Source organism: Asterias rubens, chromosome 4, assembly GCF_902459465.1.
Source record: "Asterias rubens chromosome 4, eAstRub1.3, whole genome shotgun sequence".
In the NCBI taxonomy this organism is placed as follows: Eukaryota; Metazoa; Echinodermata; class Asteroidea; order Forcipulatida; family Asteriidae; genus Asterias; species Asterias rubens.
This window is the reverse complement of record NC_047065.1, coordinates 12086421-12114068: the sequence shown is the minus strand read 5'-3', so window position 1 is coordinate 12114068 and position 27648 is coordinate 12086421. Positions and strand designations below refer to the sequence as shown.

Below are 27648 nucleotides of genomic sequence, written 5' to 3'. Positions count from 1 at the left end.
TTTCGATAAGTGCACTGGGTTCTTTTACATGCGTTTACACAACACATGGGACCAACGGCTTGTCGTCCCATCCGAAGGACGAAGCAATGGTTATGTGTCTTGCTTAAGGACACAAGTGTCACGGCTGGGGATTCAAACCCACACTCTGCTGATCAGAAACACCAGAGTTTGAATTCGGTGCTCTTAACCGCTCGGCCACGACACTCGTGGTTTAATCCCAACGAGGCATGGTTCTTGATAATTTTACCGAGACAAAGTCAAGGTAAATTATCAAGAACCAGGCCTCGGCGGTTTAAACCATTAGTTGAAAACCGATTCAACACACTTTGATTCCCATTCATAAATTCCTTTTCGGTCAAAAAACATCAACACTTTTGGTCAAAAAGTAAAATAAATGCAAAAATTAATATTATTCAATGATTACTTTGAACACAACACCCCTCCAGCTATGAAATGGTAAAGCCCTCCGCCGCCCTCGCGTAAACAACTCCTTATAAGGGAATGCTGTGAGGGCATATCGCTTGATGTTGCACAACGGTTTTAGCCGTTGCTTTCGACCAATAGCAATGAAGAAACTGTCTTATAAACAGGTAAAAGCGCGCATGTCACGCCCATGTTATAACACTTTTTACTGGTGTTATATCATCCGTTCAAACAACCCCTCGTGATGCCCTCTCGACCAATCAGAATGGATAAACTGTCTTAGGTATTTATGAATAACGGATTATTCTCCATGCAGGAAAAAACTGATTCAGATTTTGGGTGAAAAAAAACCCGCTATCACCTTTTGCAATGAAATGCTCAGAAGTTGCTTTAGTATCTGCGTTAGGACTAAAAATCCACCATAACAAAGATATACTTTGCTTTTGACAAGGGGCTTGAAGGTTGATTATCTGTTTTTGTAACATTTTCTGAGATAAGTCGTTATAAAACCTCTCTAACCTCACATGGAAACAACTTTAAAAACCTTGTATTATAGACCTTTATCACGGTGTGGCCTTCTTGATTTTACTCCATCCCAACTCATTGTAACCAAACTGAGGCTGGATGAAATAATAGTCGTGTGCCATTGTTTGCACAATGAATGTTTGCTTTCATTACTGTTATTGGAAACAGGGAACATGACCGAAGATGGTGACAGGGTGATAAAGGTCTATAGAGCACTTCCAGTGGCAATTCGGTCAACATCCTAAACCTTGCAATGGAGTCATATTTCAAATAGGTCTGTACGTGTTAGTACAGGAATGTTTAAAGGCAGTGGACACTATTGGTAATTACTCAAAATAATTATCAGCATAAAACTTTACTTGGTAACGAGTAATGGGGAGAGGTCGATAGAATAAAACATTGTGAGAAACGACTCCCTCTGAAGTAACGTAGTTTCCGGAAAAGAAGTAATTTTCCACGAATTTGATTTCGAGACCCCAAGTTTAGAATTTGAGGTCTCGAAATCAAGCATCTGAAAGCACACAACTTCATGCGACAAGGGCGTTTTTTTTTCTTTCATAGTTATCTCGCAACTCCGACGACCAATCAAGCTCAAATTTTCACAGGTTTGTTATTTTATGCATATGTTGAGATACACCAAGTGGGGAAACTAGTCTTTGGCAATTACCAACAGTGTCCTTTGTCTTTAAAGCTCATTCCTGAATTTGTTTTTATATATTCAATCAAAAAGGCATTGAATTTGACCTTTTGACCGAAGAAAAAATCGTCTAAAAACAAACAAGATTCTTGTTTGATGGTGAATACTACGTTGAGAAACGTAGAGACCAAATTCAATTCAATTTAATTCAGTTTGATTCAATTCAATTCAGTTCATTTTGATTAAATCTCATTTCAATTAAATTAAATTTATTTCAGTTCAATTCATTTCAGTTTCTATTCAATTCAATACAATTCATCCCAATTCCATTCCATTCAATTCAACTCAATATGATGCTTATTTCATACTCTTTTTGGAAAATAACGAGAATTTTATAAGTACATGTACATTAGAAAAGTAACAACATCGAAATTGTATACAAAATTAACATAAATGGATGAATTGATACAAACCTGTGACTGTCACAACGATGGTACAAGAGTCCTGCTGACTACCGAAGATGCCGGTCACACCAACGTTAACCATGATGACGCCGTTCTGAGGAGAATTCACCATAAATGCCCTGGGATTTGGAATAGTGTTCCCGCTTTGATCGGTGTAGATAAAGTTCGGGGTATTAGTAGTACCGCTGAAAGTTGGTTCAGGCAGGTTAACGGAGGTGGGGGTGTTTGGTGCTCCCTCAACTGCTACAGGCGAGCAACTAATCTGGAAACCTAATAACAATAATGAAAAATAATACTCATGAAAAATAATAACGAAAAATTGTATAGAGTGCAAAAATCCATCAAAGTGCTGAGTATACAGTGCTAACACACCGGTGTATGGGTAAAAAAAAAAAAAAAAAAAAAAAAAAAAAAAAAAAAAAAAAAAAAAAAATATTCCCATGTATAATAACCAAAAATTGAAACGTAAGCCTAAGCTGAGACGAAATCCAGAACATGTGGTAGAGAAATAGAATACAAATGCGACATCTAAGAAAAACATCGTGCAGGGTAAAACTCCAACGATTTACTCAACGAGACGAACATGGGATTGAAAACGTGACATCATCACCACAAACAATTGGTAGAAAGAAAACTTTTCCCTTGAAGAGCCACTCTTTATAGAAAACAAAGGGATTCTTTGTTTATTTATTAAAACTATTATTATTCTTATTATTTTTTTTTAAGGGGCAGGGTGCGTGAGCAGGATTTAGACCTGCGATATTTGGATTCACGTGCCGCTGCTCTACCAACTGAGCTACATGTATTCGCACCATGATGGTGGTCACCCGACTTGGTCATTATTATCCTTGTTAATCAGTTCAATTGAAAGGCCAGCTAATTTAAATTGCTATTTATCAGGTTCAGGTTCATTTCCATACCATTAAGCAGTACAATATAAGGGAAAACTACTTATCGGAACTTGATAATAGTATGGGGAGGTCGGACAAAAAGCCAAAGGTTGTATACATGGTGTGGCCACTTCAAAAAAGTATAAAGTTAAAATCTGGGATCACACCAAACTTAATATTTTATTTCATATTTTATATTTATTCATTTCTCGGGTGATAAATAGTATTGCTGGTTTGATTTATTTTTAAAAAAATAAATAAAATAAATGGAACTTTGGTTAAAAACGAAAATCACATCCCTGAGGGGTGTTACAGTTATTGATTATTTCTGTTACGCACTACCGGTTGGAGGATTTTGACAGTTCGCTCCAGAGTATCCGTTTATGCACTGACAGAAGCCGTTAGATCCACTGACTTGGCAGGCTCCTCCGTTTAGACAATTGACGCTGTTGCATGGATCTGCAAAGTAGTCATAATAATACCAATAATAATAACAATGATAATAACAATTGTTTATATAGCGCTTTTCAGACCTGAAAGGGGTCTTAAAGCACTTCCAAACTTATTATCCCAGCAAATTCAATCCCTAAACTATCTCAGCTCCCTGGGGGAGGTATTCAAATACAAAACAAATATGCGATACTATAAGCTAAATCAATCACAAGAACCATCTCTGCCCTCACAGGTAACCATTTACCCCGGGGTGGAGAGAAGTAGTTTTAGTTCAATTGTCTCTCCCAGGGACACAAGTGTCACGACCGGGATTCGAACCCATACCCACACTTGATTCGTATTGAATCGAACAGAAACACCAGGGCCCAATTTCATAGAGGTGCTTAAGCAAAAAATTCTGCTTAAGCAAAAAAAATCCTTGCTTAGTAAAATCAGATTATCGGCCAAGACCCCACTCAATTGTTATGCTAAGTAAACAACAGCTAAATACCAGTCTCAAGCAATGTACATGGCATGAAATTTTGGCCAGTAACATGTGTAAAATAAGCCAGCTATTTTCGTGCTTAAGCAATTTTTTTTGCTTAAGCAGCTCTATGAAATTGGCCCCAGAGCTTGAGTTCAGTGCTCTTTTTCGCTCTAGGCCATGACACCCCATTAGGGGTACATTTATGTAATACAAATCATTAATACATAGTACTAAAGGCAGTGGACACTATTGGTACATGTACATGTTATTAGCTATGAAAGCTTTGTCATTAAAGGCAGTGGACACTATTGGTAATTACTCAAAATAATTGTCAGCATAAAACCTCACTTGGTAACGAGTAATGGGGAGAGGTTGATGTATAAAACATTGTGAGAAACAGCTCCCTCTGAAGTGCCATAGTTTTTCGAGAAACAAGTAATTTTCCACTATTTGATTTCGAGACCTCAGATTTAGAATTTGAGGTCTTGAAGTCAAGCATTTGAAAGCACACAACTTCGTGTGACAAGGGTGTGTTGTTCTTTCATTATTATCTCGCAACTCCGACGACCGATTTGAGCTCAAATTTTTACAGGTTTGCTATTTTGTGCATTTGTTGAGCTACACCAGGTGAGAAGACTGGTCTTTGACAATTACCAGTAGTGTCCAGTGTCTTTAAAACAAATTGGTGGAATGCGTAATCGTGCATGGGCTTTGGACTACAGCAAGGGGCAGACTAGCTGGAAACACAAATCTAAAATGGGTTATTTTAATAATTCACCAGGTGTGTAAATGTTGTTAAAGGCAGTGGACACTATTGGTAATTACTCAAAATAGTTATTAGCATAAAACCTTTCTTGGTGACGAGTAATGGGGAGAGGTTGATGGTAAAAAACATTGTGAGAAACGGCTTCCTCTGAAGTGCCATACATGTAGCTTTAGAGAAAGAAATAATTTTCCACGAATTTGATTTCGAGACCTCAGATTTAGAACTTGAGGTCTCGAAATCAACCATCTAAACATACGCAACTTCGTGTGACGAAGCTCAAGTGTTCACAGGTTAGTTATTTTGTGCATATGTTGAGATACACCATGGAGGACCAACTGTGAAGACTAGTCGTTGACATAGTCCACTGTCTTTAAGTACATTAGAATCAATTGAAGGAACTGTGACAAAATGTTAACCCACCTATTTGGCAAAGAGAGTGCGGTTACTTTTGTGTTACGAGTTAAAATTTTAATTGCATGTGCCTCTCATAACCTTTGTTAAATTTGGTTTTAATTAAGACTTTTGTGGCCATATATCAAAGTTTTTTTTATAATCAACCAACAATAAAAATGCTAGATGGTACCCGTTGGTAACTGCAGCTAAAATAATAGGAATCCAACTGCCGGGCAATCTTGGTGGTCTAGTTGGTATGACACTACTCTAGTTGCAATGGTGGAGGGTGCGAATCCAAACCAGGGTAATATGCCTGTTTTTTTATTTAAAAAAAAATTTTTTTTTACCAGAGCTCAGGAAATTAGTGAGTATACATATGGGTAAAACCAAAATTAATAATGAAAATAATTTAAATGTCCATTGATACTCTCGCCATTTTGGGAGTCAAATTACAACTAAAAATGATGGTATATCCATGAAAGCGCTGCGTTGGCTAAACGCACGACATACAAGGAAAATGACTCCCAAAATGGCAGTACCAAGTATTGTGATGATTGTGTTGCGGAAATTGGGTCAATAACAGGTTGGTTGTTAACCATTGATTATACCAAATTGACAGTTCGTTCCAGTATAGCCAGTCGGGCATGAACAGAAGTAAACATTTCCACTGACTTGGCAATTTCCTCCATTTACACACGGGTTGCTCGAACATGGGTTGGTGTCAGTGACTGCAGAAACAAAACAAAGAATGGACAATTATTCAAAGTAAACGGTTACGACAATATACAAGCATGACATCCGACTCTTGAACAAACAGTAGAAAAATTCCTGTTTAGGGGTGTCAAAAACACCATCTAGACATAAACACTAATGTCAACACTGAAGTTTCATAAATTTTAACCAAAATATCACAGCGCAGCAGGTTCTTCTGTGATTTGGCCCAACGTTTTGTCGTGTTGTCCTTGCTTGTGCCTTTAAAGGGAAGGTACACGTTTGGTAATTGTCAAAGACCAGTCTTCTCACTTGGTGTATCTCGACTAAGCAGGAAATAACAAGCCTGTGAAAATTTGAGCTAAATTGGTCATCGAAGTTGCCAGATAATGAGAGAAAAGACACCCTTGTTGGACGAATTTGTGTGCTTTCCGATAGGAATAAAAGACTCATAGCTAGAAGTCGTTTATTATTTTAGTGAGAAAATACCTCTTTCTCAAAAACAACGTTACTTCATAGGGAGTTGTTTCTCACAATGTTTTATATTATCAACAGCTCTTCAATGCTTGTTACCAAGTCAGTTTTTAAGTTAATATTTGTTTTGAGTAATTACCAAACGTGTACACTCCCTTTAAATAAAAAACAAACGAAACAAAAACCACAATTAAATATTATATTTTTAGCTCCTTGAAAAGAATTTCTAACAGTACAAAAAGCTGTAAATCAGACTTTAGTCAAAAAGAATCATGGAAGAGTATCATGGTTGAATAAAAGGTCAACATTATTTTTTAATTGCCTTTGGAGTTTTCATACAGAACACTCTTAATCCACTTCTGAACTCATGATATGGTTTTAGGAACCACATTAAAAACATAAACAAAAACATAAACAAAAACATACTAGCAGATGGATATTATACATCTTTAACCTCGATCTGTGAGATTGTCTTATTATTCCATCGCCAATTTGCACGGATGGCGCGATGTCTACCTTTAAACAATATCATGCCATTCGTGCGAAATAATGGAGCGAAGAAGCAATATAGCATGACATAATGCACTTGGTGTAAACGCCCTCGGGTCATTTCTACCCCCGAATGGCATGCACCGCGGGCATCCTATACATCACAAGGATATAATACAGGCCAGTTTCTAACCCTTGCAGTCAAGGGCCCAATCTGTGTAGTTTCCCGGTTTGATATTTGACTAGACCAGATTGAATAACCCTTTCTCGCTATGAAAGTAGCCATCTTGTAAGGCAAAATGTATGCGCGTCTAAACGCGTGTATCAAATAAGCATGCACTGTTCCCGGTTTGATTTCTACGTCACATAAATGCACACCCCACACACGCACTCACAGACCCCATATTTTAGGGCAGATATTTGAGAAGTGGCGTCATATACGGTCTATACCGCACTGCTTCAAAATCAGAGCACCATGATGGTTGCTGGGATTGCTTAGACTCATTGAATTTCACCCACAATCATTTGCGCTATCATCATGCGCCTTGGGACACGCATATGGGCTATTAGGCTGATTTAATCCACATTGCTTTAAGGCAGTGGACACTATTGGTAACTACTCAAAATAATTATTAGCATAAAAACCTCACTTGGTAATGAGTAATGGGGAGAGGTTGATAATATAAAACATTATGAGAAACGGCTCCCTCTGAAGTGACGTAGTTGTCGAGAAAGAAATTTTCCACGAATTTGATTTCGAGACCTCAGAATTAGATTTTGAGGCCTCGAAACCAAGCATCTGAAAGCACACAACTTCGATGTGACAAGTGTGTTTTCTTTCATTATTATCGCAAAACTTTGGTGACCAATTGAGCTCAAATTTTCACAGGATCGTTATTTTGTGCACCAAGTGACAAGACTGGTGTTTGACAATTACCAATAGTGTCCAGTGTCTTTAAAGGCAGTGGACAATATTGGTAATTACTCAAAATAATTATTAGCATAAAACCTTTCTTGATGAAGAGTAATGGGGAGAGGTTGATGGTATAAAACATTCTCAAATGCCATAGTTTTCGAGAAAGAAGTAATTTTCCACGAATTTGATTTCGAGACTTCAGATCTAGAACTTGAGGTCTCGAAATCAACCATCTAAACGCACACAACTTTGTGTAACAAGGGTGTTTTTTCTTTCATCATTATCTCACAAGTTCGAAGACCGATTGAGCTCAAGTTTTCACAGGTTTGTTATTTTATGCTTATGTTGAGATACACCAATTGTGAAGGCTAGTCTTTGACAATTACCAATAGTGTCCAGTGTCTTTGAGTTGGTTTATTTACCTGCTGTAACTGTGATTTGAGTGATGCAGTTATCTTGTATGTTTGTATTAGGAACAATACCATACACGGTAACGTCAACTACAGATGGGGATGACCCCGCAGCTGGTACAAGAACATCGTAAGCGGTAGGGTCTTGGATGATGGTTGACCCTTGATGCAAAAAGTAGATCGTGGGTGCGACATTGCTACCAGTGTAGGTTGGCTGTGGTAGGTTCACTTGTTGAGTGGAGCCAGGAGGCCCAGCAGCAGCAGCAGGGCTACATGTTAGCTGGAAAACTAGAACAATCAATGACAACAAAATAATCAATCAGACAATTTTGAAAGCAATGTTACTCCGGTCAATGTTCTCATCCTAAAGTTTCAACTTTATATCTGAACAAAATTGGTGAATCTTAAAAGTATGACACTGGATCGATAGAGCTGACAAAAAAAGTTGACGACAGTGTTCATGCTTTGTTTCATAAGAACCATGTTTGTTTTAACGACTGCTATATACAGTTCATTCCTATATAACCTTTTATAAAAAAAAGACCTTCATCCCCAGTTTTTCTCGTAAGCGTAGTTGATATACATGTGACTGTGCAAGTCTCGTGCAAGTCTTGTGCAAGTCTCGAGCAAGTATCGCCTGTAAGTAGCTGAACTTCTGCGACCATTATAGTCTCAACCTTATGGGGTTTTGCATGGGGGTGATTTTCTTTCGTCAATTATTATAGTTTACTTATTTGGTGACCATGAAAATTATATATGTTGTTGAAAATGTAATACTAATTAGCAAAACATATAAAAGGTACAATCAAATCAACAAATTAACAATGAAAAACCGAGAATAAAACCCGACCTCAGCTTCCGGTTACTTGCAAAATTTAAGAATTTGTGCCCGCCTCTGATAATTAAAATTATGCAAACGCTTGTTTTGGTCAATTTTCATTAGGCGATGATGCTTCCTCTTTACACCACGTCACGCATTAATTTACGCCCTTGCAACCCTCAGGAGACCGCGTATAAACATTCGGGCATAGATTTAATATCAAAGAAACATCCTTGTCCAAGAGCCTTACTTTTATTTACATAATATTTAACAAATTATTTGTGTATTTCATATAACAATAAAACAAACTCGTACATGTCAGAACGAGTATTTTCGTCCTTCAGATTTTGTCATCATGAATAATCTGAAGCAAAGATTTGATTTCAGAAAGAATAAAGTTTTTGTTTGATGTGCTTTCTCGTTTCGATACGCGCGAGACTTGCAGTCTATTACGCTGATCACATCAGTTTTATTTGTCCTACTTTCCCAGCCACCATAATCAAGTTAGACTATACATACCACCAGTAGGAGGACTTGCACAGAATTGTCCAGTGTACCCATTGACGCATTGGCAGTTGAAGGTATTGCCGACAACTTGGCATGCACCTCCGTTAAGACAATTGATATTGGTGCAAGGATCTGGATAAAAATGACAGGTGTTTCTGTTAAAGAAGATAATTGTTACTGTGGGTGAAGAATTGAACTAGAAGGAAGGGGTTCCTCTTGAGGCAATCAGTCAATGGAAATGTGGTCGGAAAATGCACAGAGGAAAACAACAAACAAAAACAAGACAACCCCCCCCAAAAAAAAAAAAAAAAACCAAAATAAATAAATAAATAAATAAATAAATAAATATATAAGAAATAACTAAAAATACACCCCAAACCGAATACCTTAGAGAAACAATTTTTGGGGCACATTGCTTTAAAGGAACATGCTGACTTGGATCGGTCGAGTTGGTCTTTGAAAAGAGTTTGTGACCGTTTGTTATAAAATGCATATGGGTAGAAAGATGTTGTAAAAGTAGAATACAATCATCAACACAAACATGCCTCGAAATTGCACAGTTTTCCTTTTACCTCGTCGACTAACACGGTCGGCCATTTATGGGAGTAAAATTTTTGACTCCCATAAATGGCCGACCGTGTTAGTTCGCAAAGTAAAAGGAAAACCACGCACATGCGAGACAAATTTGTGTGGATCATTGTATTCTACTTTTAAAACATCTTTCCAACCATATGCATTTTATAACAAACGGTTACAAACGCTTTTTATAGACCGACTCGTCCGATCCAAGGCAAAGTGTTCCTTTTTTAGTTTTGGACAATAATTTGTCGAAAATTGTTTAATTGGTTTTAAAAGAAACAGGTTTATAGCTTCGTTATATACGCAGCATTTATTTCACATGTTGTATTAATCTTGAGCATGCTGAGGGAAGCTTCTTATAAATATTTCATAAACAAAGACCAGCTTCTTACAGTTGATTCCTCCAAAATTGTGGGTGGGTAGGTTAAAAGATATAACTGAAAATCGCAATTCAGTTTTCTGAAAAAAAAGATATTCAGTTTTTAGTTGTTGGAGACAAACTCCAACTTGGGAAAATCAGCACGGATGGGTTAAAAAAAAATAAAAAAATAAAAAAAATACCCAGCTGGCCAAGATCGTTAATTTAATTAAATAAAATTCTAAAGCCTAACTGGAGAAATCACATCCCTGAGGGGTGTTACAGTTATTGATTATTTCTGTTACGCACTACCGGTTGGAGGATTTTGACAGTTCGCTCCAGAGTATCCATTTATGCACTGACAGAAGCCAGTAGATCCACTGACTTGGCAGGCTCCTCCGTTTAGACAAGTGACGCTGTTGCATGGATCTGCAAAGTAGTCATAATAAAAATAATAATTCAAATAATAATAATTGATTCTTAAATAGCGCTTTACACATATGAGGGGCCTCTCAAAGCACTTCCAACATTATTATTTCTGGTCACTGGGCCATTTAAAGGGACATTACAGGATTGGTTTTTGCTAGCAAAAAAGTTGCTGGCCGTGTAAGCACTTTATGTAATCCACCGTATACATAAACTGACAAACCTGTAGAAGTTCGAGATCGATCGGCCATCTTGGTCACGACAGAATAGTGAAAAACCGATTACAAATTTTGCATTGCATCGATGGCAAAATAAAAATGAATAAAACGCTCACTGAGCGATAAACTCCAAACGCGAAATAGATAATTTTTTCTCATCAAATATGAAGTTTCAGACAGAAATATTTCAAGAGATGTTTTCTACTGTCATCATCTTTAGACTGTGTAAGTTTTATGTAAATCTGTGATCTTCGCGATATTTGTTTCTTACCAATTCTGTAACATTCCTTTAATCAATTACTTAAACCATCCCAACCCCCCCCCCCCCCCCCCCCCCGCCCGCCTCGGAGTATACAGCCTTGTGCAATAATTATGCGCTACTACAAGCTAAATCAATCACAAGAACCATCTCTGCCCTCACAGGTATCCATTTTGAGATAAACTCAAAGTTGGGAAACCAGCACCAATGGGTCAGCAAAAAAAAAAAAAAGACAAAATACCAAATTGGCCAAGATCGTTTATTTAACTAAATTAAACTATAAAGCCAATTTGTTTTGTTCTAAGTCAAAGTTGGAGCAGTTTGCACTAAAATATCTTTTTTTGGGGCATCACTTTGAGCATATATTATATTATAAAGCCATTCAATTTTTAAAATAATAAAATAAGGATGGGCAGGTGGGTCAAAACAACTTTTAAAAAAATTAAACAAAATAAAATCCATATAAAAAAAACCCCTGAAACATTGGCTTCTCCAATATGGCCTCTAAATTGGGTCAATAACGGATTAATTGTTAACCATTGATAATACCTAATTGACAGTTCGTTCCAGTATAGCCAGTCGGGCATGAACAGAAGTAAGCATTTTCATTGAATTGGCAATTTCCTCCATTTACACACGGGTTGCTCGAACATGGGGTGTTGCCAGTGACTGCAGAAACAAAACAAAGAATGGAACAATTATTCAAAGTATATGGACACCGGTGTCCCGGCCTAAGCCGTCCGGCATACTCAGAGCTCCGGGTGACGTCACCGGTAATTTTGGCACGCAGTAATCAAGGTCTCAGATCTCTAGCATGTCAAGCTCTCCGGGATGACGTAGCATGCTGTCGTTGCGGGTGTAAGTCTCCGGTGCTCCTCTGCTATATGATACCTCTTCGAGATCTGTTTTGTTATCGTTTGAGTGCTTTTTCGACAAGCAAACCCAAAACCCTCTTCTTGTACAGCTTTTACTTTCACAACTCATGGATTTTATGTGGAAATTATGACACACAATGTCAACTTTCCCATATAGGACCAGTGTAGTATCTTGCCTGCCAGACTACTCTCAGATTGACAAGGTCACACTTTTTGTAAACCAGGTTCCCATGGTCTAAACAGTTAAACAGTGAATCAAAATGGACGCCATGCTGTAGTTGTCAGGTTTATTATTTGAGTACAGCATTGCAAGAGAATCAGAGCGCCAGGATTGAGGCTGGTGCTGCTCATGTTTTACCCATAGAGTAATATAGTTTATATAAAAGAACTAGAGGGCGCCCTGGTGATGCTTCTTGCAGAAACGCGACAGGACCGCAAGGAGACACGCACGTGCCATTCTGTACGATGCTGTTTAATCAACTTACATAATGGCCGCACAAACACACGCTGTGCAGTAGCAGTTTTGTCAACTTAGAAAATGGCTGCCTACGCGCATGCCTAGTCGCATATATAGGTCAGTGCGCCCTCTAGTTCTTATATATAACTCTATGGTTTTACCCAGAATCCTTTGCGCTTGATTATTTGCATTTGGACACGCACATGGGTTATTAAGCTGATTAAATCCATATTGCTTGAGTTGGTTTATTTACCTGCTGTAACTGTGATTTGAGTGATGCAGTTATCTTGTATGTTTGTATTAGGAACAATACCATACACTGTAACGTCAACTACAGATGGGGATGACCCCGCAGCTGGTACAAGGACATCGTAAGCGGTAGGGTCTTGGATGATGGTTGACCCTTGATGCAAAAAGTAGATCGTGGGTGCGACATTGCTACCAGTGTAGGTTGGCTGTGGTAGGTTCACTTGTTGAGTAGAGCCAGGAGGCCCAGCAGCAGCAGCAGGGCTACATGTTAGCTGGAAAGCTAGAACAATCAATAACAACAAAATAATCAATCAGACAATTTCAATGGTTGGAAGTTGGGGAAATGATATTGCTCTAGTCAATGTTACCATAACAGATTCAACTTTAAATCGTACAAAATTTGTGAACTTTAAAGTCAGGAGAAAATAGTGAGAAACCACGCAATATTCAGCATGTAAACACAGTCCTTGATTTCAGTTTTAATAAACCAAAGTTAGCTGCTGCATTTTTGTTCAGCTACAGATTTCTTGCATGTTCAGAGGGAAAAAAAATCACAGAAAACTTCATAATCAGTATACTTTCAGACTAAAATTAAAGAACTATGTTTTGTAATCCTAACCAATCTGTGTGCAACCTTTAATGAGACTGTGTTAAAAAATTAATACACTTTATTGGTTAAAACCAATTTACATACCACCAGTAGGAGGGTTTGCACAGAATTGTCCACTGTATCCATTGACGCACTGGCAGTTGAAGGTATTGCCGACAACTTGGCATGCACCTCCGTTAAGACAATTGATATTGGTGCAAGGATCTGGATAAAAAATGACAGGTGTTTCTGTTAAAGAAGATAATTGCTACTGTGGGTGAAGTATATTGGACTAGAAGGAAGGGGTTCCTCTTGAGGCAATCAGTCAATGGAAATGTGGGACGAAAGTCCATGGGGAAAGAAGAAAAAAAAGAAGAAAAAAAAGAAGAAAAAAAAGAAGAAACAAAAGAAGAAAAATAGTTTTTGACCACACCTTGGTTTAAACTTCATTAGTCTTGACAATCTTTTGATGAAATTATTTTTAAACTTTTTAAACTTTAAATAAGGGAGTCAATGTGTGGTGATGAGGTTTTCAACTAGTGGTTTAATCCCAACGAGGCCTTGTTCTTGATAATTTACCGAGACGAAGTCGAGGTAAGTTATAAAGAACCAGGCCTCGGCGGGTTTAAACCACTAGTTGAAAACCGATTCAACACACTTTGATTCCCATTCATAAATACCTTTTTAGTCAAAAACATCATCACTTTTTGGTCAAAAAGTAAAATAAATGCAAAAATTATAATTGTTAAATGATTTCTTTAAACACAACACCCCTCCAGCTATGAAATGGTAGAGCCCTCCGCTGCCCTCACGTAAACAACTCCTTATAAGGGAATGCTGTGAGGCGTCAAGCGTATCGCGTGATGTGGCGCAACTGTTTCAGCCGTTGCTCTCGACCAATAGGAATGAAGAAACTGTCTTATAAGAACAGGTGCAAGGTCGTGTGTCACGCTTATGAATTAACACTTTTTACCGGTCATTAACAAATGGTTTATGCACACCCACGTGACGTGCTCTCCACCAATAGGAGTAGAGAAACTGTCTGGGGTATTTATGAATGTTTTGTTAACGTATATTGAAGGATGTTATAAACAAAAGCAAAGGCTACAAATACCTGTCCCCGCGTTTTTGCCAGTTTTGGACAACTCTAATGTTTCCTTATACGTACATGTACATAGGTGAAACAATTTATGTTATGTAAGGTTAGAACAATATTAATAAAGGTTTCATTTGATATCTTGTATTACTCCAAAGGAACATATCCCATTACCCTAGGGGAAGGGTAACAACAATATTTAAAAATATAAAAATTGCTGTTTACATCATGATGAAGGAGTTAGCAAAAGCCTCAATGTTAAACCATATAAACTATAATTAGTGTTTAAAATGTTGGACAAATTAGCCTAATGCAACTCTTATGGGCTTCTGGTAACCCAGTGGAGTAAGAATTCAATTTCCCATTACATTGTAAACTTTTGCAAAACTTAAAGGCAGTGGACACTATTAGTTATTACTCAAAATAATTGTCAGCAAAAAACCTCCTTTGGTAACAAGTAATGGGGAGGGGGTTGATGGTATAAAACATTGTGTGAAATGGTTTCCTCTGAAGTGACGTAGTTTTCAAGAAAGAAGTAATTTTCCGCGAGTTTGATTTTGAGACCTCAAGTTTAGAATTTGAGGTCTCGAAATCAAGCATAAAACACACAACTTCGTGTGACAAGGGTGTTTTTTTCTTTCATAGTCAACTCACAACTCCAACGACCAATCGAGCTCAAATTTTCACAGGTTTGTTTGAGACACACCAAGTGAGAAGACTGGTCTTTGACATTTACCAATAGTGTCCATTGTCTTTAAAGGAACATTACAGAATCGGTTTTTGCCAACAATACAGTGTCAGCACTCTATGTATCCACCATAAAACATGTACATGTACATAAACTGACAAACCTGTAGAGTTTGATCAGCCATCTTTGTCACCAAAACAATAGTGAAAAACTTATAACACATTTTGAATGACACTGATATAAAAGAAAAATGAATAAAATGATCACTGAGCGACCAACTCCAAACAGAAAATTAGTCTTATTTATTTCTCATCAAATATGACATTTCAGACAGAAACATTTCAAGGGATGTTTTCTACTACATGTTTCATCATCATTAGACTGTGTAAGTTTGATGTAAACCCGGTAATTTTCCCTAAAAAAAAACCCCCAAAAACCCACAAAAATATCAACACTTTTAAAAACTTCATCCCTCCCCCAATTAAGTTACTTGAAGTTAGTCGTACATGTACATACCTCCAACCACTAGTTGGCAGTTATTGCCTGTAAAGCCTGTGGTACAAGCACACGTATAACTTGTTCCGACATTAGTACACTGACCACCATTTAAACAAGGACTGTTACTGCATGCACCAGCAGCTGAGGGGGAAAAATACAAACACACATCCTCAGATAAATGTTTCTCTAGCCACTCCACCACCTATAGTCACCACTGAAGTATCTACGTGAACTTTGATTCAAATGGGTTTTATCGGGAGGGGAGAGGTGGGTTATACAAAAATAGCTTTGGTTAAAACAGTTTTTGTTACTAAAGCTTGGTTTTTACTTCCAGCGAATGCGAATGCAAAGCTAACATCGACGCCAAAAGTTCCCAACAAATAGGTCGCAGCAGTTGATGTGTGTGTTTAAAACTATGCTGCGAAAATAGCCCTATGACGTCAAAATTCTTATTGAATTTGCATTCGCATTCGAAGGAAGTATGAACCAGGCTTTTTTAGATGTACTTAAAACCCCTCAAACAAGTTAAAATAATAACTAAATTCTGCCGCCGATTTCACAAAGAGTTAGGACTCGTCTTATCTCGAGTTAGGACGAGTAACTCGTCCTAACTTAGGATTAATCTTAAGGTCTGCATGCTACAGTGCAGGGTTGGGACTCGTCCTAAGTCCTAAGATTAGTCTTAAGTTAGGAAGAGTTTTGTGAAATTGACGGCTGGATACTTACTTAAGAATGTGATATCAATCATGCACACTTCTTGCATTCCACCACCGGATATTCCATGTACAGTAATCGTCTCTGTTGCTGGAAGAGTGTTTGGAACAGTGACAACATGGGCAGTTGCGTCTGGGATCACGATCCCCAGAGAAGTCACAAAGTAGAACTGCGGCGGGGTAGTAGTACCGGTATACGTGGGCGTTGGTAGATCCACAGTGACCATTGAACCGGGGTTACCAGGAGGCGCGGTGATGTCAGTACAGGCGATATTGAAACCTAGTGTAAAGAACACGAGCCAGTTGGTGATAGCAAAAAGGGCTTTCAGACACAATGCACAGCAAACAGAAACGATATTCTTTATCTAGAAACAAGGAACATAATTTATTTGTCCTTTGTTATACTCCAAACTTATTGACAACAGGGCAAAAGTAACCTGCGACCGATTTCATGGCTCTGCTTACCGTAAGCACAGAATCGGCGCTTAAGGAAACAGTGAATTCTGTGCTTACGGCAAGTGTATTTCACGGGTTAGCAGCGAATTTTGGCTTCTGCGCATGCGTACATGTACTCCACATTACTAGGCATTCTATGGAACAATTTGCCAGCAAACATTTGTAAACTGCATTCACAAAGTCTTTTTAAATCACATCTCAAAACTTTTCTTTTTTAGAAAGCCTTCGGCAATGTTTAGTGAGTTTTGTATCTGTTGGTTTTTGATGTTATAGTTGATATTTGTGTGTGAACTTAAGAAAGCCTTCGGTAATGTGTAGCGAGTTTTGTATCTGTTGGTTTTTGTTGTTATAGTTGATATTTGTGTGTGAACTTTTAAAATCTTGTCTTGTACCAAAGTTGCATTGTTCTTTTCAGCCTTCTTTGTTTTATGGTGTTCATGCACCTTTTTTGCCTATAAATTTGTTAATACTATTTTGCTTTTATTTTTTACTGGTGTACTTTTCTTAAAACTGTTCACTTAATGTATGTAATTTCCTTTATCTTTTGCCATTTTTACATGTTATGCACTCTCAAACAGGCTGGTACTGGCGAGAGCGCAATAAAAACCATTATTATTATTATGCTTACAAGGCTAGCGCAGAAATTTGGCGTTTGTATGTAAGCGGGGAATCGTGATCGTGAGCACAGAATTTGGCGGTAAGCACAGCCACGAAATTGGGCCCTGGGGATGTGAGGTGGCCCTTTTAGAACTATTTTACGCACCTGTTACAAGGGTTTCACAGAATGTTCCAGTGTGGGTGGCAGGACATTGGCAACTGGTAAATGTAGAACCTGTGGGGACTTGGCAAATACCTCCGTTCTGGCAAACGATGCCACTGCATGGACCTGGAATGTAGAAAGTGAACAATTTGACTCTGACCAAATGACAAAGCATGGCAGTGGCAATAACAAATTTCTACAAATCAGTGTTTTGTGACTAGTTTATTTATTTTTTAATATTCCTGTCATAAGTGTAATACATTAAAAAAAAAATTCCGCATCAAGACATGAGTTTTGAAAAAACTGTCATCATAGATACATGTATGTTAGACTCATGTATGTTAGACTTTTTATGTTAAAAATCTCTATAAAATAAGAAGGTTAAAGGCAGTGGACACTATTGGTAATTGTCAAAGACTAGCCTTCACAGTTGGTGTATCTCAACATATCCATAAAATAACAAACCTGTGAAAATTTGAGCTCAATCGGTCATCGAACTTGCGAGATAATAATGAAAGAAAAAACACCCTTGTCAGACGAAGTTGTGTGCGTTTAGATGGTTGATTTCGAGACCTCAAATTCTAAATCTGAGGTCTCGAAATCAAATTTGTGGAATATTACGTCTTTCTCTAAAACTATGGCACTTCAGAGGGAGCCGTTTCTCACAATGTTTTCTACCATCAACCTCTCCCCATAACTCGTCACCAAGAAAGGTTTTATGCTAATAAATATTTTGAGTAATTACCAATAGTGTCCACTGCCTTTAACCAAATTTGCGTAGTATTTTACATACCTGCGTTAGGAGTTTGGCAAAACTGCCCAGAGTAATCGTTTGTACACTGACAGTTGAAATTTGTTCCAACAACCTGGCAATTTCCTCCATTCTGGCACACAATACCGGAGCACGGAGCTGTAGTCAAGGTTCAAAAAGGAGGAGGAAAATTGTTTGTTGTTTGAAAGTGTCTGAGTACATAAATTATAATGTCCTGGCTGTGACACTTGCTATACATACACTGCTAAAAATGGTATTCTTGAAACAAGAAAAATATCTTATTTTGAGAAAATATTTTTTGTGTCACGCCCTAGAAAAAGTTTCTAGGGCGTGACACAAGAAATAATCTTATTTCAAGAATACCAATTTGAGCAGTGGTAATGTTTGGGAGTTACTGCTTTCTGCTCTACCAGCCAGGCTTGTGTTATTCTTGATCCTACATTTACATCCGTATGGACTGTAAAAGGGGTTACCCTGTTTCAGCCCATGAGTAGCTGGCAACGGCCTCTGGAAAAAATAATTGATTGTAACCCACACCTTGAAGTGGCCTTCAGGCCTTGTGTGTCTGGCGACTTGCTTAAAAAATATATACAACAAAACCCTCCCAGCCGAAATAACACACCTTGAGTATAGAAAAGACCTTGCAGTAAAGACAAGAAACTTTAAAGGGAGACGTTGCCTTGAAAACGGTTTGTGCAAAAATGCATATGGGATGGAAAGATATTGTAAAAGTAGAATATAATGATCCACACACAAAATGCCACGAAACTGCCCAGTTTTCCCTATACATGGTGAGCTAACACAGCATGCCATTTTGAGAAGTCAAGGACCTCTGTGGTAGTGCGAGAAAAAAAGAGAGAAAAAAAAGGAAAACCTCGCAATGTCCAGGCATATTTGTGTGGATTATTATATTCTACTTTTAAAACATCTTTCTAACCATATGTGTTTCATAGACCAACTCGCCCCGATCCAAGGCAACGTGCCCCTTTAATTTCAGAGAAAGATTATATAAATCTACATGTTCCCTACATGCCATCGTTGTAAGAGTCAACTGGAAGTTACAATCTGCCGTCTGTCCGGAACCGTCCACAGCTTTATATGCGATAATTCCAGAGAATGGTACATTGGTGAAGAACTGTTGCCCGGTGGCACCGGCGTTGGTAACGAAGTAGCCCAGTGTAGGATTGCCGGCTTGATTTGTGTACGAGGGATTGGGTAATGTGTAGGTGTAGCATGTTGTGCCTTGTGCCAGCTCCAATGTAACTGGATCGGGACACTGCATGGTGAAAGCTGTTCAGGAAAAAAAACAGAACATTTTGTAGGTCACAAATATAATTATTCAAGTCCTCAACACTTTTTAAACGAATAATAATAACTAATTCTTACATAGCGAATTTCACAATAAAGTCTCAATGTGCTTTACATCAGTGCCCTGGGGTGAAATCGACCCCTGGTCTTTGGGTCAAACACATCCTGTTAATGTTTCTCAGCTCCGTGTGGAGTATACAGCCCTGAGCTGCCAGATGGCGCTAATGGCTTTTTCATATACGATATCAAACCTCTCTATACCCTCACAGGTCCCCCGGGTACAGAGAAGCAATTGAGCTCAAATTGTCACAGGTTTGTCATTTTATGCATACATGTATGTTGAGATACACCAAGTGAGAAGACTGGTCTTTGACAATTACCAATAGTGTCCAGTGTCAATGTACATGTATATTTGGTTTGCGGTAACACCATGTGTGTATCTACTTGCTAGGTAGAGTTGTTCTTAGAGAACTGTCTTGCTATATTCTACTGCCGCGGAGTAGATAATCGGAGGTTCGGGAGACTTCTCAGTTCTGAAAAGTACTGTCCTGCTTTTAACTATTACCAGGGCGGATGGTATAGAAAATAGACTGGACTACTACTTAGCTTATAGGATGGTAATAAACTGTACTGCCGCGGAGTCAGTTCTAAAAAAAAACACCCCAAAAACATGACGTTATGGTCGTAAATATTAGACAAGTTTACCTGGGACTCTGGTGACTACAACATCCATCTGGCATGTAGCCGTATTGCCAGAGATATCAATCGCTGTGAAAGTGACCTGCACTGTCCCCTCAGTGAACAGCGAACCAGACTCCCGATCACTGGTAACCAGGGCGTTTCCTTGGTTGTCAAACACAGTTGGAAAGGGGAACGTCACTCGCACTGACTGCTCGTTGCCGTAGATGAAATTGTTGGCAGTAGGCGGGCACGTGATTATTGGGCTGTTGGAGTCTCCTACCATGTTTCCTGTTGAGCGGATTGAGAAAAGAGGACATGCGTTAATCAATGCAAACAAAAGAAACCGAGAAACGCACATGATCGCTGCGCAGCACTTTGGAAATTAGTTTCTGTAACCATGATTAATACCAATTTATTACTATCAAATGCTCAACACTTATACATGTATAGCACACTTTATCTGTGGGACATTCAAAGGTGCTGGTCAAGAACAAGAAGAAAATTTCACTCGATATCTTTATAGGCTAATCTGAAGAGATGGGTTTTGAGAGAATGTTGGAATTGTGAGATGTCATGTGTGTCCTTGAGATCAATGAGATGTTGAGGTAGAGAGTTGCAGAGGCGTGGTGAAATGTAACTGAATGGCCTATCCCCATACATGTACATTGTACATGTAGCTGGATAAACGGGACAGTAGAGGAACAAAGAGCATGCTGCATGATGACCTCAGACCCGGCCAGACACTACGGGGCTGATTATGCTCTGTATGTGGGTAGGGGCTAATAAAGAGATGATCGAGATTAAACTATTGAGAGAGTATCACCCGTTTCAGAGAGGCCTGAAGTACGTGAAAAGTTTGAGGTCTGAAACAGTTAGGAGCGACTGGACAAGCTACAATGTAAAAGTCAAAAGATCTACTGTTACTGTCGTTCGAAACCACTCTGGAACGTCTTGGTTTCAAACGCCAATCTTGTCATGAGATGAACCTAATGTAAATGCTACGATAAGTTCGACTGTCTAAAACCAAAATTTATTTGGGTCGACCCATGAGTTTGGTGCGACTCTGGTGCGCCTGTCTGAGACGGGTGTTACAGTAAGAGTGAAACTGTGGAAAGATGTGGTCTGTATGCAAGGTGTGCTGAGTGAGGCCACTGGGCAAACTCGGTTTGTCTGGATCATAGTTCATCTTGGTTATCATATCTTTTGGCGGAAGAAGGGTGAGATCATAATGAGAAAGATGTAAGAAAGAAGTGCAAAATTATTGTATCTCGATTAAGCAAAAATGCACACAGAGTTTGTGCTTGTACTTGTTTTATGCCTGTACATCCGGGCTTCGATCAGCGAGACATGACATTTTTAACAATGTCAAATTTGCGAGTAAGTTAAGTGCTATTTTACGCTATCTTCAAGTACGTGCTAATCCTCCCATCAGATTTGCAGTGATTAAAAACCTATATTGCACGGCTAATATCACTACATGCGTCTTGTGTGTTCTATGGTTACGCGCCAAGTTTGCTTGAAGATAAATACATTATCACACGCGTGCTTGTGGAAATATGGAAAATATAGCGCGTCTGCGTACCATATCCAACGAGGCTTCGGCCTCGTTGGATATGGGACGCAGGAGCCCTATATTTTTCCGCACTCCACTCGCGCTTGTGTGATAACTTGTGGTATTTACAAGCTGACAACAATAATGAGAGCAAGAATTAAAACCCGTATCAACATCATCATCGTAATTACCAAAGACCAAAACGTTAAACGTGCACTTGGCGACATTTCCAGCGTCGTCGGCATAGATGTAGCTGACAGGGGTGTTGGTTCCAACGTTGAAAGTGTCGTCAGGTTGATGGGACTGGTATTCCAGAGTTCCACCGACAACTTGGGGAGGGGGCCAATTGAGAACGAGACTCTGCTGTGAACCAGCGTCACGGATGAAATTTGACGGGCAGGATATGACAAGCGGTGCAGTAGTATCTGTCGAAACAACAATAACAAACAATTGATCAGACTGTGTAATAATAATAGTAATAGTGGCTTCTTAGGTTTTTCTGCAATTTTCAACAAATCTATTTTTAATAAAACTCTGTATTTTAAAAGTATTTCAGCCTTTGGCTGCCAAGTCTGAATGTTTCTAATAAATCAATAATAAAATATATAGAAAAAAACCCAGTGACGCTCAATGCGCTTCAACATTTATCGATGAAAACAAAATATTGTACATTTTATTTTTGTGGGATTTGTGGAATTATTAAGGTAGAATACGAAGAGTTAAAAAAGGTAATATTTAGAGTTGTCTTTATCAAAAAATAAACTTGCCTTTTGTGTGTGTGAATTTAAACAATGAATGGCATGGCACTAATGCAAGACTATGCTCACTCTCGAATTTGAGACAACATTAGGGAACGAAAAGTGTTTCACATGAACCTGGCAGACATTTTCCTTTCCTTAAAAAAAAAGTGTTATCTACCTGTATCAAGTCTTTTCATTTGAACTTAAACAATGAATGTCATTATGACAGGCCTCACACATTGTATGAATATCCTTACTTATGCATGTGGTGAATGAAAATAATAAAAATAATAATAACAATAACCCGTTTTTATATAGCACTTTTCACACCCGGAGGGCGTCCCAAAGTGCTTCACATTATTACCCCTGGTCACTGGCCCTTAAATCACTCCTTAAACCATCTCAGCCTGTGCAACATTAATGCGCTACTCGGCTAAATCAATCACAAGAACCATCTCTGCCCTCACAGGTACCCGTTAACCCCTGGGTGGAGAGAAGTTAATATTTATCAATATCTTTGAAACACAAAAACAAACAAACATTAAAAAAAAACCAATACCTCCGGCAGTGTTTTCACACAGAGCTCCAGTGTAGCCGGGTGCACATGAACATGTATACTGGAGTTGATTCTGGGTGCACTGACCACCATTCAAGCATGGGCTCTCAAGACATGGGTTGACGACTAATGGAGAAATAAGGAAAATAGTATAATAATGATGAACACTTATAAAGCGCCAGTATCCGCCACTGATTGGCGCTCATGGACAGATACTCACTCTTTGTTTCACGCAGAGTTATGCATAAGAGACTTCTTTTCTTTATCTTAAAAACCTTGGGCCAATTTCATAGAGCTGTTTAAGCAAACAAATTGGTTACGCACGAAAACAAGCTTGCTCATTTAACACATGTTACTGGCCAAAATTTCATGTCATATACATTGCTTGTGACTGGTATTTAGCTGCTGTTTACTTAGCATAGCAAATGAGGGGAGTCTTGGTCGGTAATTTGATTTGACTAAGCATGGATGATTTTGCTTAAGCAGAATTTTGGGCTAAAGCAGCTCTATGAAATTGGGCCCTGCTTGACCGAAAATGTCAAGTCCTGAACTTTGCTGAATTACATTTAAAGGCACTGTACACGTTTGGTACTTGTCAAAGACCAGTGTTTTCACTTGGTGTATCCCATCATAAGCATAAATTAACAAGCCTTAGGAAATTTGGGCTCAATTGGTCATCGAAGTTGCGAGAAAATGAAAGGTGCTATGGTGCATACAGCAGCCACAGCCAGGAACACAGGGGCGAACCCCTTCTCTTTTTGATAAATCACTGGGTTCTTTTACATGCGTTACACAATACATGGGACCGACGGCTTTACGTCCCATATGCTACCTATGAATGCAATGCTTACCTTCAGTCTCACAGTGTTGTCCGATGAATCCAGCATTACATGTGCAGTAGTACTCCACCGACTGTGTGTAACTGTTGTAGACGTTGCTGCACACTCCGCCGTTTGCGCACGGTCTTACGAGCATTCCGCAGACGTTCATCCCTGGGGCAGATGCTGTTGTGGAGAAGAAAAAAATAATGAAAACCCTGACTCCGCGGCAGTATACTGTAGTTAATTACGATCCTACAAACTAAAGTACTAGTCCAGTCTATTTTCTATTACCATCCGCCCTGGTAATAGTTAAAAAGCAGGACAGTTCTTTTCAGAACTGAGAAGTCTCCCGAACCTCCGATTGTCTACTCCGCGGCAGTAGAATAAAGCAAGACAGTTCTCTAAGAACAAACTCTACCTGGCAAGTAGATACACACATGGTGTTACCGCAAACCAAATATACATTACTTCAAATATGTTACACTGTTGTAGGGTTGCTAAAATTTGCATCTCACAACTGAAAAGATGATTAAAGTTGCTATCCAAATACTACTAACAATTTTCATATTGAGCAAATCACATTTGGTCAACAATCAATGCAAAATGAAAATTTTATTTGGTAGTCATGTTTTTATCAAGGAAGAAATTTCATGCTTAGCAAATTTGTGTGCTTAGCAGCTCTATGAAATTGGGCCCTTGGTTAACCTTTTTGAAGTCTTTGAATCGAACTTACCTGATTGGGTGCCACAGTTAGATCCTGTGAAGCCATTACTACATACACATAGGTACTGGCTCTCGTAGTTAACATTGTTGGATGTACTGTCAAAGCTGTTACTACATGTTCCAGCTATGCATGGGTTAGGATTGGCAGAGCACGCACTGACTGCACCAGTTGCCGCTGAAACGGGAAAGAAACACAACAGAAAGCATGAATTATGTTTTAACTATTATTTTCCCGCTTTCGTGCACCACCAAGCTAATCTGCCTCCATAGTATTGACGCAGCGTGCAGCATCAGAGTCCAGCTTTCTCCAGAAGACGATCAGAGCATACTGATTGAAATGTCGAGTTGAAACCAACGGTTCTTTTCAGAACCACCCCAACTCATTAGAGATAGTCATTACATGGTGTTACCGCAAACCTTTCCATTTCGTGTTTCCACCATGCAAAGTTTCAAATCCTACTTCTTATTTTTTTAATTATTGGTAAACATTTATCAAAATGACCAGAAGCAGAAGCTGAAAGGGTCAAAGTAGCAACAATCACATATATTACATGGCAATAGGTGAATCAAAGCGCCTGTAGCAATCAGACATGCAACTCTTTAATTGCAAATAAAAAGAGGAACAACCGATCACTCTTAACTTTTGGCAATGTTTTATCAGTTTTCTATGGCACTGTTTGGAAAGAAAAAGAGCAAATCAGCTGATCAGCTAAAAATATTGCAAGCTTAGAAACCTCCGTTCTGCTAAAAAACAAAGATTCCCTTGTTAGGACTAATGTTGCCACCAAAGCATACGGTATGTAGTTTTCAGTTTGCTGCACCTCATTTATGGAACAATCTCCCGCTACACATCAAACACCACTATCTAAAACTTCAACACTCTTTTCAAAACATTTCTGATCATTGTTCCTCTGAGCGCTTAGAGACTTTCTTTTGGAGTTGTCAGGTGCTATAGAAATGCAGTTGTTATTATTATGGTCAAGTGCCTTGCTCACAAGGGCATAAGTGTCAAACCCAGGTATCGATCCCACACTCTGCTGCTGTTAACACCAGAGCTTGGGTCAGGTGAACTAGATCGCTCGGCCACAACACGCCACATACTATGGGTTAGTACATTGGTTGCTATGGAGGTAGAACATGTACATCGGTGCTTCAAGTGTAATTGGCAGCTGTCTCGGAAAAATAAGACACATCATGTGATGCTATCTCAACCAATCAAAATGCAGAATCTCTGTAATGGGTGTCACCTCCCCATCTCATTCTTACCTACATGAGGTACTGTACCTCTATTAATTTTGAATGGTTTTTATTATACAGTTTATCTTTCATCTTGACTGTCCTTGATATTTAACAATTCTTACTTCATACAGTATGTTCATGTTTATACTTTGGATGTTTTAGCCGAATAAATATAACGTTGAGACCAATTTAAGAACTCACTCCACGGTAGTACAGTTAATAACAATCCCAAAGTTGTAGTCTCAGCCAATTTTCTATAACTTCCGCCCAGGTAGTAGTTAAAAACCACAGTTCTTTTTAGAACTGAGAAGAGTCCCGATAAATCTACTCCGCAGTAGTAGAATATAGAAGTACAGTCCTCTAAAGAACAAACTCTACCTGGCAAGTAGATAACAAAAATATATTGACACCTCACCATGCAATGCCTCAAATCAAATAAATAATAATGATACTTACTGATTGCTACTGTGCATTGGACGCCAGTGTATCCAGTCAGGCATTTGCAAGTGTAGTCCTGTCCCCCGTCCATATTGAGGCAGGCAGCCCCGTTCGCACACGGAAAGCTGTTGCAAGGGTTGTTATGTATAGTAATTCCTGGGGAACAAACAGATTGAATTTGAGTCAATTTGAATATTCTGACGTCTCAATGTCAATGACATTTTTGAGTTCATGTACAGCTTCACCTCTGATAACTCAAACACTCTATTTAAAGGCACTGGACACTATTGGGAAGTACTCGAAATAATTGTCAGCATAAAACCACTGGTAAACAAGCAACGGAGAGCTGTTGAAAGTATAAAACATTGTGAGAAACGGCTCCCTCTGAGGTACGGTAGTTTTTGAGAAAGAGGTACTTTTTCTCACTCAAGTATTTAAATGTGATAAACTTCAGGCTTGAAGCCATTTTTAGGCAACAAGGGGGGTTTCTTCTTTCATTATTCTCTCGCAACTTTGATGACCAAATAAGTCAAAATTTTCACAGATTTGTTCTTTTATGCATATGTTGGGATACACTGGTAATACACAAGTGATAAGTGGTCTTTGACAATTACCAAAGGTGTCCAATGTCGTTAAGAGGAGATTAAAGTCCCCGTCACACTGGCCTTGAATAACGAGAACGAAAACGAGGACGTTAGAAATGCATGCCCTCAATTGGTTGATAAAGGGTGGGCGTATTCTACGTGGAGCAGTTCAACCAATACAATGCGCTCTCTTTACGTCGTTATCGTTATCGTCTTCGTATTGCTGCAGTGTGACTCGGCCTTATCTCTGACCAAAGAGAATCTGGAAAGGTAAAATATAAACTTACCCTGGCATCTGGGTCCAGAGAACCCATTGGTGCAGTCGCACTCATACGCATAGCAGAGACCAGAGGTTTGTCGACACGTTCCGCTGTTCTGACAAGGGTTCTGGTCACAGGGGTTTGGAATAGCTGAAACAGATTTAAATTCAGAGGAATGTGTTTTAGCGCTACATATGACGTGTCAATCTGAGAACAAGAGAAGTCTGAATAATGATAAGACTTGAAACACTATGTGGAATCACACAGTCGTGTTTGACCATTTCATAAGAGGACACCTATTGTTCTTTCTGTTGTTCCTGTATTAAAGCAATCCCTATTGGGTTTTTGTACACAAATGACTAGCGAGGACCCATGAAAACAAAGAACCGACTAGTGAGGACCTACATGT

General features: G+C 38.8%; 1 protein-coding gene across 1 annotated transcript in view; it reads right to left on the bottom strand.

Annotated features, from left to right (window-relative positions):
* The window catches only part of LOC117288937, a gene marked incomplete at its 5' end in the record, with an annotated part of 67430 nt that overhangs the window by 7911 nt on the left and 31871 nt on the right, over positions 1–27648 (bottom strand). Inside the window, 21 exons of the mRNA XM_033769810.1 lie at positions 2059–2319; positions 3279–3398; positions 5626–5745; positions 8030–8305; positions 9357–9476; positions 10594–10710; positions 11734–11853; positions 12770–13045; positions 13460–13579; positions 15655–15777; positions 16363–16629; positions 17569–17691; positions 18359–18475; positions 19367–19627; positions 20351–20614; positions 22070–22303; positions 23178–23300; positions 24026–24178; positions 24729–24893; positions 26414–26551; positions 27267–27389. Of these exons, the coding sequence (XP_033625701.1) occupies positions 2059–2319; positions 3279–3398; positions 5626–5745; positions 8030–8305; positions 9357–9476; positions 10594–10710; positions 11734–11853; positions 12770–13045; positions 13460–13579; positions 15655–15777; positions 16363–16629; positions 17569–17691; positions 18359–18475; positions 19367–19627; positions 20351–20614; positions 22070–22303; positions 23178–23300; positions 24026–24178; positions 24729–24893; positions 26414–26551; positions 27267–27389 (3621 nt within the window). The remainder of the gene's footprint in view (positions 1–2058; positions 2320–3278; positions 3399–5625; positions 5746–8029; positions 8306–9356; positions 9477–10593; positions 10711–11733; positions 11854–12769; positions 13046–13459; positions 13580–15654; positions 15778–16362; positions 16630–17568; positions 17692–18358; positions 18476–19366; positions 19628–20350; positions 20615–22069; positions 22304–23177; positions 23301–24025; positions 24179–24728; positions 24894–26413; positions 26552–27266; positions 27390–27648) is intronic.